The 13748-nt window shown below is 42.9% G+C and overlaps 1 protein-coding gene across 1 annotated transcript in view; it reads left to right on the forward strand.

Annotated features, from left to right (window-relative positions):
* Window positions 1-6645: 6645 nt before the first annotated feature.
* Window positions 6646-13748, forward strand: part of LOC115629319 (optomotor-blind protein) — an 89393-nt gene continuing 82290 nt past the window's right edge. The window contains exons 1-3 of the mRNA XM_030525768.1: window positions 6646-6965; window positions 7146-7241; window positions 7449-7879. Of these exons, the coding sequence (XP_030381628.1) occupies window positions 6696-6965; window positions 7146-7241; window positions 7449-7879 (797 nt within the window). The 5' untranslated portion in view covers window positions 6646-6695. The remainder of the gene's footprint in view (window positions 6966-7145; window positions 7242-7448; window positions 7880-13748) is intronic.

The raw sequence follows: 13748 nt of genomic DNA on the forward strand, positions 1-13748 counted from the left end.
AATCAGCGCACACGCACTGCCTGGGCTCAATTCGTTTGGATATGTACGTGTGCGTGAGTGTGTGTGTGTATGTGTGTTTGAAAGCAGCATGGCAAGTGTTAAGCCATTCGCCGTCACCTTTTTGCCAAACACACATATTTAGATAATTTAACGCGTTGCTAGTAAATTTTCACAAGCTTCACACACACACACACACACACGCACAGAGAGAGACATAGACAGACAGGCAGACACCAACACAGGCAAGCAACTAAACCATGTTAAGCAAATAAACATGCCGCCATTCCCACACACACACATACAGGCAGAGACGACGACGCACAGCAGCCAGTCAAATAAATGCCGGCAAAAAAAAAAAGAGGAAAACAGTTTTTCTTTTGGCTGGCTTGATAATTATGAGGCAGCCACCGGCAGCGTCCAACATGGCAATAAACTCCACGCTGTGCATGTGTGCGTGAGTATGTCTGTGTGTTACTGTTTATGTGCGCGTGTGTGTGAGTGTGTGTGCGCGCACATAAACTTTTAATTAGCTTCAAAGCGCCAACACAAAATCAGTTAAAATATCTGTGCGCCTCGCCAAAGGAAAGAGAACGAAAACGCGCTGCACTCTCAACGCTCTTCGTGCTGAGCGATGATGCTGAGCGATGATGCTGAGCGGAGGAGCGGAGCCAGCAACAACAACAACAATGATAGCAACAAAAACGACAGCGACATTATCGTGTGGTGTAAACAGCGACTCCAAGTGTAAGTCCAAACACACCACGGCAGAGCGAAGTCACACACACACCCACACTAAATCAATATAAATATATATGTATATGCATATATACACACATTGGTAAGCTTGAGGCGCCAACTTCGCCGGCCGGAAACGTCGTAGCATCTCGCCTTCTCGTTGCCATTTTTCCTTGGCCGCCAGTTGGATTCATTTGCTCGGGAAAGCATCCAAGACAGCTCAGAGATATGTTTCTGTTTTTTAGATTCTGAGATGAATTTCACATTAGTCATAGAGATACTAAATTATTTTAGTCAATCGTGAGTCAAAAGAGTTAGGAACTGTAAAATTTTAAATTTTGATTTCAAATTAAAATCTTTCTTCATGAAAGAAAGTAAGAAACAGAGTTTTCAAAATCGCTTTTCGTTGCAATCCGTGCTTGCAGTCAGTTGAAAAAAAAAACCGTAGCTGGGCTAAGATTTTTACAATATTCGTTTCTAGTACAAAAATAAAGTTTTTTCAAAACTTTGTAGATAATCGTTTTGTTATTGTAAGTACATAAAGATTTAAAAAGCGTATCAGATAGTGAGATTCAAAATAGTGTGCTACTAAATTAATCCTTAAGCCATATTTGTGATGCTCGAAAGTATTGCGATTTACATTTATGTTTAGTTCTAAGCATACTTGTAATTCACAGCCAATTTTGGTAATACTGATCCGATAATTTAGAGGCATGTTTGCACTTAATATTTAAAGAAGTGACTTAGACAGAGAAAGAAAATTAATAATATTTCGGGGCTGCTGAAATATTTGCAAAAAAAAAGCCTCCTTCTGGCATAGCTGGAAAATGTTTGGCAGAGTCTAGGAGTATTTCAAGCCACATGGTCCTACTGCCCTGGAAATTCGGAGCTGCTGATTCGCTTCCTTCTTTTTGGGCATACACCTCGTTCTTGCTGTTTCTATTTACCAACTAATGCTTACCAAATACCTTTCACTTTACAACGCCGCACACACACACACACACTCACACACAGAAACACACACACTCACTCCCTTGTCTGTGCTCTCGACTGCGCTGCGCAGCATCCCATTGTCTTTTCTTCACCACACCGACTGAGGACGCTGACGACGCTGTCGCACTCTGTTGATGGTAACGGTGACGGTAGCGGCGACGCAACTGCTGTAATTTTTCACACCACACCACACACACACACACACACACACACACACGACAGACTCAGTCACAGACACAAACACATGCGAATGTTGTCACCTCTTATGTGCGCCATTTCACTCACACTCATACACACACGCACGCACACACTCATTTGGTGAGCAGTTGGTCGCCGCCATTGTGAGGTGTGGTGTTAACTAGCTGGCGCGTCTATCTGCGCCCTGCCTCTCTGCCATCAAATGCTTGTTGTTGCTGTTGCTGTTGCTATTGTTGTGTATGTGTTTGTGTGTGTGTGTGTGTATTTGTGGTTAAACTTGTCACACAAGCTGAACTGAGCTGCAGCAACAACAAAAACCAACAACTGAACGACAAGTCAGTGTCGTTGCCTCTGCTGACTCTCTTTCTCTCTCGCTCGCTCTCTCTCTCTCTCTTGGGCTCTTGCTCTTTCACACTTACAAGTGAGACTCGTAAGGCTCGTGAGTTGGTCGTCGTCGTCGTTGCCGTTGCCGTTGCCGTGTGGTCAAACGTGTTTGTGTCGTCGTCGTCGTCGTCTTCTCTAAAGGACACCCGCCTCCCAGCCCACCCACTACATCCAAGCATCCAGCCAACCAGCCAGCCAACCAAACACCCACCCACCCATACAAATTTCTTGGTGTGTTTCTTCACACGTATGTATGGGGTATGCGTGTGTGTGCTTGTGTGTGTTTGTTTTTAAGCTTTACTTGGGTTTTGGCGTCGCGCACACTTGACACTTGTATTAGACAGCTTAAACACACACACGCACACACACAGAACACACACATATAAACTTATAGAAATTTGCTGGTGTCGTCATCAAGAGCGTCGTCGTCGTAGTCGTTGTGCTTGTCGTCTTTTTCTTGCGCACAGGCAGCGCCCAATACAGTCAGCTCTCACTCATACACACACACGCACTCACACACTCAACAGAACACAACTGTATGTGTGTATTGGTAAACGTGTGACAAAATATATTTTCGTTGCCGTTTTTGCTTTTTGGCACCGCCGCCGACGCTGCCAGCTTCTTTGTCTCTACTTTGGTGTATGTGTGCGTTTGTGTGTGTGTGTGTGTGTGTATATATATGTGTATGTATGTGTTTGACTTTTGCTTGAGCTGGTGTTCTGTTGTGTGCGAGCTTCATTTGCAGGCCTCACCATCGTCAGCAGCGCGCCATCTCGTTCGCACTTATAGATGTAAAAGCTTTGGTCGTGTTTGTGCAAACTTAGCGTCAAGTTTGTCACACGCTCGCGTACAGTGGCACCTACAGCCACTTTTTGTTGTTGTTGCTGCTGTTGCTGTTACTGTTGTTGTGGAGCTGCTGCTCTTCTGCTTTTTCGCACTTACGAATCGGGTGTTGCTTAGACGTCGCCGTCGCCGTTGCCGTCGCTGTTCGCTCCCCCGCTCTTCACTCTTCCTCTATCTTTTTTTGTATTTTACGTGTGTGTGTGTGGTCTAAGCATAAATCTCCAACTTGTCCAAGACAATTTAGCGCCCGAGTGCTCCCCCTCCCCCCAGCACTCTGCACCAACCAGCACTATCTATGGCACAAATGCTTCGTATCTTTTGCTTATTTGCATTTTGACGCATAAAAGCTGTTAAAGCTTTGACGCCACACAGGCTTTCGACTGCAGTTCATAGTCCGGAGCCTTAGGGGGCTCTAAGATGAATGGGATCAGAAAAAAATTCGAAGCGAACGGAGCCGCGTATGGAGAAAGAGCGAAATGTTGCCTTACTCTTACAGCTGTTACGCGAGAACCTGGAACTAGAGCATACATATTTTTCAAACTTTAAAAAGTTTAAGTATCAATACATATTCCTCCCCCTTTTTGACACTTTCTTTTAATTTATTATTTAATTTCAAGTTATTAAATAAAAGTAACCCAACTATCACAAAGCAAGCAAGGCAGACAAGATTTATCTAAAATAGATTTAAGTTAAACTATATTATTAGCTCATTTTGATTTTATATTATTCGCTTTTATTTTATTTCGTCAAATGTTTTATTAAGAACTCCCAACAATCCAATAAGGAAAACACTGATCATTTGGAAATTGTTGCAAACATTCTCATAAGAGAGAGAGTATTTAAATTATTTACTACATTCCATATCAATTGCAACATTTGTATTTCAATTTCAAAAAGTATTTATTCTTTTTGGCAAACATTTTAATCGCCTTCTCTTACAAAGCCGCTTCGATCTCGATACAAAAATCCGCTTTTGTCCGTAACTGTTGTGAGTGGTGGATAGGGACTGTTTTCTCTCCTCTCTAGGAGTTTATTTGCGCCGTTGTCGCTCTCTTAATGCCTTTACGGCTCAGCAGCTTTCGGACCGTTATCTCGTTTATGTTTCGTATTTGCGACCGATTCCGGCGCATTTATCAAGACCGCCCCAAAACAAAGTGGCGCTGCCACATACGCGCCGCAGCTTCCACATTAATCCATCAGGCAAGCGAGTCATTTGTGACCCTCCCCCCATCCCCCCAACCACCCCACACACACACACACACATGCACTATGTGCCCCCACGGCCATCGCTTGCTGCTGCCGACTATCAAAACATTTGACCATTGAAGCGCACTTTTCGTTTGCGCGTCATTTGTCAACTTGGCCGTTAAGCTTTCGTTTTTTTTGGCACAGAGCCAGCGCGGCCCCTTACTCTGCACCCCCTCAGTAGACCACCTAGAGTTGACAATTTCAGCTGCTACTGCTGAAGCTGCCACCGCCGCGCTGCTGCGCACTGTGATTTACTACACTATTTTATTTCTTTTACTACACAGTGTTTTTTTCGTTTTCTGTTTTTTTTTTTGCGCTGCCGTTCACATTTCGAGCCATTTTTCTGCCGCGCTGCACTTTTGGTGTCAGCTGCCTTGTTACTTCTAACACGCTCAACGCTGCTTGTCACACTCTCCTTGGACGCTGCTGCCGCTGCCGCAGCCACTGCTACTGCCGCCGTCACCGCCACCGTCGCTGCCACCACTGGTTGGTTTGCTTTTTTTCTTACACCCAGTGCGCATCTATTGTGATGGTAGTTGTTGTTTGCCTACACACACACACACACAAACACGCACACTCACACATACACAGAAAGATACACCACACATGGGCAAAGCGTCAACTCAACACTTTTGAACATCGCGATGTTGTCACTGTAAACCGTGGCAGTGGCATCGGCTGTGGCGGTGGCGGTGACGGTGGCGACGCTGCCGGCTGTGACGCGACGCTGCCGCAAAGCAAAGGCGGCTGCTGGCATTTTTCTGTTCTTAGTTTTCTTATTGGAACCGTCGAGCGACCGGTTCTCTGCTCTCACTCCCACCACCAACAAGCACACACGAATACCAACACCAATCCAACACCAACACCATTGCAAAAGGGCAGCAACCAACCGACTCACTCGCACGCCTCAAAGCGTCCAACAGAGGGCAACACAAAACAAGAACTCAACACAGGCCGAGGCAGAGGCAGAGGCGCACACGCTCTCTCTCGCTCGCTCGCTCGCTCTCACTTGCCAGCAATTGTATGTGTGTGGCTCGGCTCTGTGTTTATGAGTGTGTGTGTGTGTGTGTGTGCACGCGCTGGCTTGTGTATGTGTTGCTTGTTCGCTGTGTTGTGTGTTTTTGGGGGTTGCACAGCCAGCTTGCGTATGTGTATTTTCCAGTTTGAAAGCGACCGGCGTGTAGTTCGTATCGGCGTCGTCGTCGTTGTGTGTCGTCCGTTTTCTAAAACAGAACTGCAGCAGCGCAGCAACAACAGCAACAGAGGCAGGCAGGCTGACAAAAAGCTCAAATTGCAGGCGTTCCTCGTATTTTAAAGGCATTTCGAATTCTAGAATTTTTTTGTTAGATCTTGTTTCCGAGTTGGCTGTTTTTTTTTCTGTTCAAGCCACGTTTATAAAAGCCGCAACAGCCATATAGCAACAACAACAAATTACGACCGTGCTTGGCCGCGTGTTGCGTAGCCGTCGCTTGCGTTGATTTGCCGCCGCAAAAACAACAAAATGCGGAATCGAAAATAAAAGCGCAAAGCATAAACCAACAATAACAACAGAAGCAACAACATGAAAATGAGTTTTGAAGAAAAGAAAAATCATTACAAATTAAAAAAATAGCTTAACCTAAATTAAGTCAATTTTTTTAGCAAGAATATTTTTTTTAGAAGCAAGCCAAAAAGTTAACAACAACAAATTGAGCGTGTGACAGTGCAACAACAACAACAACAACAAAACAAGAAAACAACAACAACAAAGTGCAACAAAATATAAAAACAAAAATTTCAAAATAAAATTTGTGTGTATGTGCTAAACAACAACAACAACAAAAATAACGACAAATACAAAAGAAATTGAAATTAATTTATTAGATCAAGAAATTCAAGTACCTGTGTGCCGCCCAAAGCTGCACAAAACTGACACACACACACACTCACACACATATATATATACCACACACATACACACCAATACAACCAGTAACATACTATATAGATATATCCTCCAAATACATATATGTACATATAGTGTGCATAGAGATATGTGCGTATATATCGCTCTGTATAATATATACAGATCGCTGCTGCTTGTGTGTGTCTAAGTGCGCGCGTAGAAACGATAATTGAGAAGGAACTCTTCCAGGGATAAGAGGAAACGTTATAAAGAAGAGCCGAACATAGAAAACCAAACAGGCAAACAAACAAACGAACAAACAAACACACACTTTTTGTTGGCATTTACTTGGCCATTTTGAATTTCCTGATTTCCTGCGTGGCGCAAGTGTTAAGCAAATTGTAATGTAATGAGATACGACGTCCAGGAGCTGCTACTTCATCAGTCTGCTGAGGATCCATTCGCCAGGTTCGCAAATGGGATGGCATATCATCCATTTCTGCAACTCTCGCAAAGACCCACTGACTTCAGCGTCTCGTCGCTGTTGACGGCGGGTAGCAACAACAGCAACAGCAACACCAACAACACCAACAACAACAACAGCAACAATAACAACAACGTTAGCGGCAGCGGCAGCATTGCAACAACAGCAGCGAGCGTTGCACAAGCCGCAGCAGCGGCGGCGGCGGCAGCAGCAGCAGCAGCGGCGGCCCTCGGATCACCATCGGGAGCCGCCGACTACGCCACATTTCATCAGCATCAGCAACAACAACAACAGCAGCACCAGCAGCAACAGTTGAGCGGCCAAGGGTCGCCGTTGGGTGGACAACAACCGCCGCCGCAATTATCGCCAACAACCACAAGCAACAACAATAATCATAGCCAGCTAAATAACAACAACAACAACAACAACAGCAGCAGGAGCAACAACAACAATAGCAAGTCACATCTAACCACCGAATTAAACGCAGCCGCAACAACAACAACGTCACCAACACCGCCGCCACTGTCGTCATCATCATCGTCCTCATCGGGTGCAGCAGCGCCACCATCAGCACCACCGCCACCGCTGCCGCCATCGACTGTGCCACATCCCGCGCATCATTCGCCCAGCATACCGCAGGGTGTGCCACCGCCACCACCACCACAGCAACAACAACAGCAGCAAGCACCACCTGGAGGTGGTGCCGGTGGTGCACCGCCACCACCACCCTCTGCTGGTCTGCCCCCACCGCCGCCGCATTTGCCACCACAGCAACCACCGCCGTATTTTCCCGCCGCTGCGCTCGCCGCTCTGGCCGGTAGTCCAGCGGGCCCGCATCCCGGTCTCTATCCCGGCGGCCTCCGATTTCCCCCACATCCGGCCCATCCGCACGCCCACCATCCGTTGGGCACGCCCTACACCACCGCCGAGGACGTGGTGCTCGCATCGGCTGTGGCACACCAATTGCATCCGGCAATGCGACCGTTACGCGCGCTCCAACCCGAAGACGATGGAGTCGTCGATGATCCGAAGGTGACGCTCGAGGGAAAGGATTTGTGGGAGAAGTTCCACAAGCTCGGCACCGAAATGGTCATCACCAAAAGTGGCAGGTGAGTTCAAAAACGGAGAACTCTCAGCACAGAGAGAGTCCCCTCAGCTGAAAGAATGGTTGCATTTTTCGAACTCTTCGCTCCAAAATATTTGCAAATACGATTTTTGCCTTTGATAGATGTTCAGATCGGGTGTTTCCAAAATATTTTCGAATAAAATACTGAAATTAATGATTCTATTTAATTATGTGGTTCACAAGTTTTCCAATTCTATGAAACCTGCTGAGGATGCTTCTTCTAGACTCAATAGATCACGCCAATTAAAGATATACTTGTAGTTATTTGTAAAGATAAGATTCAGCATAATTGAGGAGAGAAAATCCATTGATTTGGATATTTTATATTATTATATTTCTTTAGGAAATGTAACTTGTGTGTTGCAATTTGTTTAGAAATAGTGTGAAATATTTTTTTAAAACTCCCATTCCATTCCATTTGACCATTATAATTCAGAAAATGGCGCTTAGTTAGGAACAGGTCTAGTTATCCCGTTATATTCTTTATGTTTTCAAAAAATAGAATGCTTCAACTCATACTTATTACGAATTAATCCGTAGCTTTGAGTTACTCTCTAGGTTTCTGGATATCCCACTTTATCTTTATAGTATTTTAAAAAATATATCTTTCGTAGCTTTTTGATTCGCTCTGGGTTTCAAAAACAAAATCGAATTATATTATTGGAATCATTTTCCATTTCAAATTCCGAGTTTCGTACTTGAATTGTGAGCCTTGAGCCAAATGAACCCTGAATTCCCCAATCTCCAGCTTAGGAAAGAATTTCAAATAAAATTCGTTGAGGAAAATTTCGTATATCAAGCCTATGAGGTATTCAACGGTAAAGAGGATGTCTTAGTTGTGTTATTTCCCAAGGATGTGAAAGTGAAAGCTGTCGTCTGTTCCTTGCAGGGTTGCAGCATGCCCGCCTCCCCAACCCAGAGAGTTCCCCAATGAAGCCGACCTTACAATGGAAAACTTTTTCATTTCATGGCTGCAATGCCTCGAAAAAATGCCAGAGTGCAAAACAATTTTTGTGCGTGGTCGCACGGCGAAGGTCAAACCCCTGTGCCTATGTTCCTATGTTCCTACGTTCCTCCGTTCCACCGTGCCTCCCTCCCTCAAGGCCCTGCCCTGACAACGAATTCTTGCGCCAGATACTTGAGCACGTGTGTCGTCTCAAGCCGTAAGCATGGACAAAATATCATGGGCCCCCTCCCCCTGCCCCTCCCTCGGCCATTGTCTCTGCCACTGTTGTTGGCTAATGTGACAAACTGGAGCGACGTCTGTCGCCCGCCTTGAAAAGTAGGTGAAAAACGCATTTAGCGTTCGGCCAGACCCAGACCCAGACCCACACCCAGCCCAGAACCAAGACCCAGACTATAGCAATAGCCAAGCAACAATCGCCCCCATGCACAACCAAGGCGTGTCATCACCCTCTCAACGATGTTGACGACGATGACGACGATGACGATGTTGTCGCCAGCGACTTGGCTGGCTGGCTGACTGGCTGGCTGGCTGGTGGGTTGACATTCAAGTTGCGTTGGCGCGTGAAAATGCGTTTTAAGCTTCACACCTACTTGAAAAATTATCCCAAATGAGAGATACAATCAGAGGCAGTTAAATTGTAGAGTATAGAGTGGTTTCTAGTCTCCACATGGACACCGTTTGAATACATTGAATGCATTTGTGGAAGACATAATTCGACTAAAAGTTCACTTCAAATGTGCGAGTCTGAGAAGCACGATAGTATTACGTGAAAATAAAGTTTTTACAAATAAAATAAATAAAAATAATTTTACCAAACATAAGACAAATGGAACATATTCGCAAAATTAAAAAGTGTTCGTGGTGCACGGATTCATTTATTTCATTTATCCATCACATTTCTACTCACTTGATTCGTTTCGTACAAAGTCACACAAATGGGGTTTTAATTTGACTCTCCACCTCATATTTTTTCATATATTTTCATATTTTTTCATTTGTGCATTCATGTACATACTTGAAAAATGATCCCAAATGAGAGATACAAACGGAGGCAGTTAAATTGTAGAGTAAAGAGTGGTTACTACTACATTGAATACATTGAATGCATTTGTGGCAGACAAAATTCGACTAAAAGTTCACATCAAATGTGCGAGTCTGAGAAGCACGATAGTTTTATTTCAATATATAGTTAGACAATACCTCTCAATATGCACTCATTTGCTTCATGGGTGCATTCGTGTACTCACAAGGCACCTACCATTCATAAATCAATGCACTTGCCCTCATCATTTGCATTTAGTATTTCAACTCAAACATAAACAACACTCTCCAGTTAGCTTGAATTTAATGTGAACATACATACACTCGTATACTCATATTTGTTGTTTAAATTATTAAATAAACAATTTGAGGGCTTGTCGTCGTCGTCGTCGCTTTTGCGCTCAAACATTCAGTCCGCCTCATTCAGCTTATTCTCGAGCATTTAAAAATTTGTGCAACAAACTTTATTTCACGCCTGGACTTGCGCCTCCCGCTTCACGCCCCACATTTTTGAGCCCATTTCGGTTGCATTTGATTTTGGCCAACAACAAAAACAAGAACAACAATAAAACAACAGCAGCAGCAACAAGAGGGCAACAAAAGAAAAAGCAAAAAGGTAAACAAATATTTGCGAATAGTTTTGCGCAAAACTAAAATAAACGCGTAACTTTTTTTTGTGAAGGCGCGCGCTCTCTACGTTGCCGTCTGTTGCACGTCTGGCCCAGCAACAGCAACAACAACAACAATAAGAACAGCAACAACAACAACACAACCAATGCCAGCAACAAACAGCAACACAAAACAAAGAACGCTTAGCAATTTCAGGCTTGCATAATGTGTACATATTTCTGTTCGCACTTTCCACACTCAAAAGTGCAGCATTTACAACAACAACAACAACCCCAACAACAACAACAACAGCACCAATGCATTTTCCAAATTTAACATAAACATTGCACCAAAACTCCTCCCGACATTTCCACTCGCATAGCCCATTAGCTGTTCTCTTCGGACAAATTCAAAAGCCAAGTATTGTAAATCATAATTATCTATATTTCCGAAAACTCCTCCCGACCCATTAGCTGTTCTCTTCGGACAAATTCAAAAGCCAAGTATTGTAAATCATAATTATCTATATTTCTGAAAACTCCTCCCGACCCATTAGCTGTTCTCTTCGGACAAGTTCAAAAGCCAAGTATTGAAAATCATAATTATCTATATTTCCAAAAACTCCTCCCGATCCATTAGCTGTTCTCTTCGGACAAATTCAAAAACCAAGTATTGTAAATCATAATTATCTATATTACCGAAACGGATCGATTGCCTATCGGTAGAATTGCAAGTAATTGACCTTAAGCTCTACTTCTTATACTAATTTTGCCCATTCTGTGCCGTTCCGTGTATTTGAAATCAATCTAGATCTAGATAGTATGTTGTAGATGACAATTGAATTTAAAAAACATTAAAAGAATTTGTGAATATTTGTAAAATAGGCCAACAGATTGTTCCTCTTCCTATTCTTAATTGTCTATTGAAACTGCAATGGACTAGTTTTTAGCATTTTTTTTTTTTTTAAATAGCGCTCCGGTATTCCTTATTCAATTGGACTTACTTATACTACTGTCTTTCACTGTCTTTGTTTCGTCCAAAAAATTAGAAATGTGGAAGATAATACAAAATTAATTAAGCTGTTTAGAAACAATTCTGCCCAATAAATAGTCGACTTAAAGTTTAGGTACTTTAGACCAATATTTTTAAAAATCATGACCCGTTTACAATTTGACTTTTGAAATTCTTCACTGTGGCTTTAAAGCATATTTGATTTGCAATGAAGAGGCCTCTTAACAGAAATAAATCTAATTTATAAAATGGCTTCCTACACTGTCCGTGTTTTTTTTTTACTTATTTATTGTAATAATCCTCAGACCTTCCTACAATCCAACAACTTATCGATAAATTATATAAAACAATTTTTATTATTTTTAAATCATGAAGTACATGTTTATATTAAAAAAGTTTAAATTTAATTTCAAAACTGCCTTTCTTAAGCTAATTTGTGGCAAATAGGGTTTCCACTCAGCAGTATATATACACATATTATATACGTCATATACTATATATGCATTACAAGTTCTCAGTTTTCTGTATAAAACGCTTCAAAAAATCGCGCACAAAACGCACTCGACTTTTCCCACACCACAGGCAGGCTCTCTTTAAACCCTAAGGTCGGATGGCGTTTGTAACAAAATATATATAATATAAATATATATGTATATTATATATTATATATGTATACATATATATTCTTGATGGGCGTGACAAGCTTAGTCCATAAACTGATTGTTGTTACAAGCTTATATTTTGAGAGCTATCTAGTCTTTCACTAATGGCAGCGAAATTCTTGCAAAGCAAGAATCGGTCCAATATAAAACTATCATCAAAACGAATCATTTGAAAAAGCGGCCTCTATTTGAACATATGTATGTATGTTTTGTTTGCAAAGATTTTGGAACTCGATCGCAAGGCGAAGTCATTGTTTGGTTTACGAAATATTTGACTCGACATACAACAAGTATGTATGAATAGTGGATATAGGGTGTGGAGCTATAGGGCTGATTTTGTGCAGGAACTGCATTAGTTTTGTGCTCTATCAAGTTATATCCGCAGAACCAAATCGGACGAATTAAAGCCTATATAGTTACTCGTATCAGCAACCAATAGCGGACTTAATAAACAAACTGAAGATTCCATTTTAGCAATCCCAATCAATCTTGCCACTAATATGTATTAGTGCTCGGTCGACTTCAGAAGGGTATAAAGGCTTCGACGTAAACTGTGTACGGGTTTTGGTTTATTTTTCTCATTATTTTATTCACGCGTTGCAATTTTTCGGGGCCAACAAATTTTGAAGTATGCGGCCACCTACATGCATTAAGATTGTGTTGTAGGTGGCGATGGGGAAGGGAAGGAGAGGGAGGGGAAGGGGGTGTTGGAGGCAATGCAAAGCGCGCGTGCAAATGAGTTTAGTATAACACTTATATAGCAGCTTTGGGCCGACGCCGATGCCGAGGCGCTGCCTGAATGATGCGAAAGTGTTGCGCCTGGCATGCAATTGTTGTAACAAAGTTGTTGTAAACACAACAGCAACAACAGCAACAACAACAACAACACGAACAGCTACTAGTACTATTTTGCCATGCCACCTACTGGCTGTCTGCTCGCTCCCTAGAATTGTTCGCCCGCCATTGAGTGGCTTGTAAAAGTTTTAAGTACTTGGCTAGGCCGCCTGCCTGCCTCGCTGCCTGCCTGCCTGCCTGTTGTTGTTATTATTGTTCACATATGTATACACATATGTAAGTATATATATAGTATTTATGTGTGTATGTCAGTCGAACTTTTTGCATGCCACATGATGGCGATGGCTGCCACAGCCGGCGTGCATGCCCCATGCTTTCAGCCAGAGACGGAGCAGTGTCGTCATCAAGCCGACAAGTGTGCCGGTATCGGGTACCGGTACAACTTGCTGTTGTTGTTGCTTTTGTTGTTGTTGTTGTTGTTGTTATTGCTGTGCTTTCATCATCAATGTCAAAATGATTGTTTTGTTATAGCGATATAATCCCAGACCAAGTTGTAAGTTGTCATGCCTAGGCATGCTAAATGCTGCCACAAGTTGAATGCCACACCAGCAGCACTCGTGAATCTTTCATTTCTTCTATTCCCTCCACCCATTGTGAATTGATTCACATGTCCCACACGTTTCCACGCACACTCACACAACAGCTGTCTAAATTCCTCACTAACTTTATGCTAAACTGTTGATAATCTCCACTAAACAGATTTTTCT

Source organism: Scaptodrosophila lebanonensis, unplaced genomic scaffold (assembly GCF_003285725.1).
Source record: "Scaptodrosophila lebanonensis strain 11010-0011.00,11010-0021.00 unplaced genomic scaffold, SlebRS2 tig00000142-arrow-arrow-pilon, whole genome shotgun sequence".
NCBI classification, from domain to species: domain Eukaryota; kingdom Metazoa; phylum Arthropoda; class Insecta; order Diptera; family Drosophilidae; genus Scaptodrosophila; species Scaptodrosophila lebanonensis.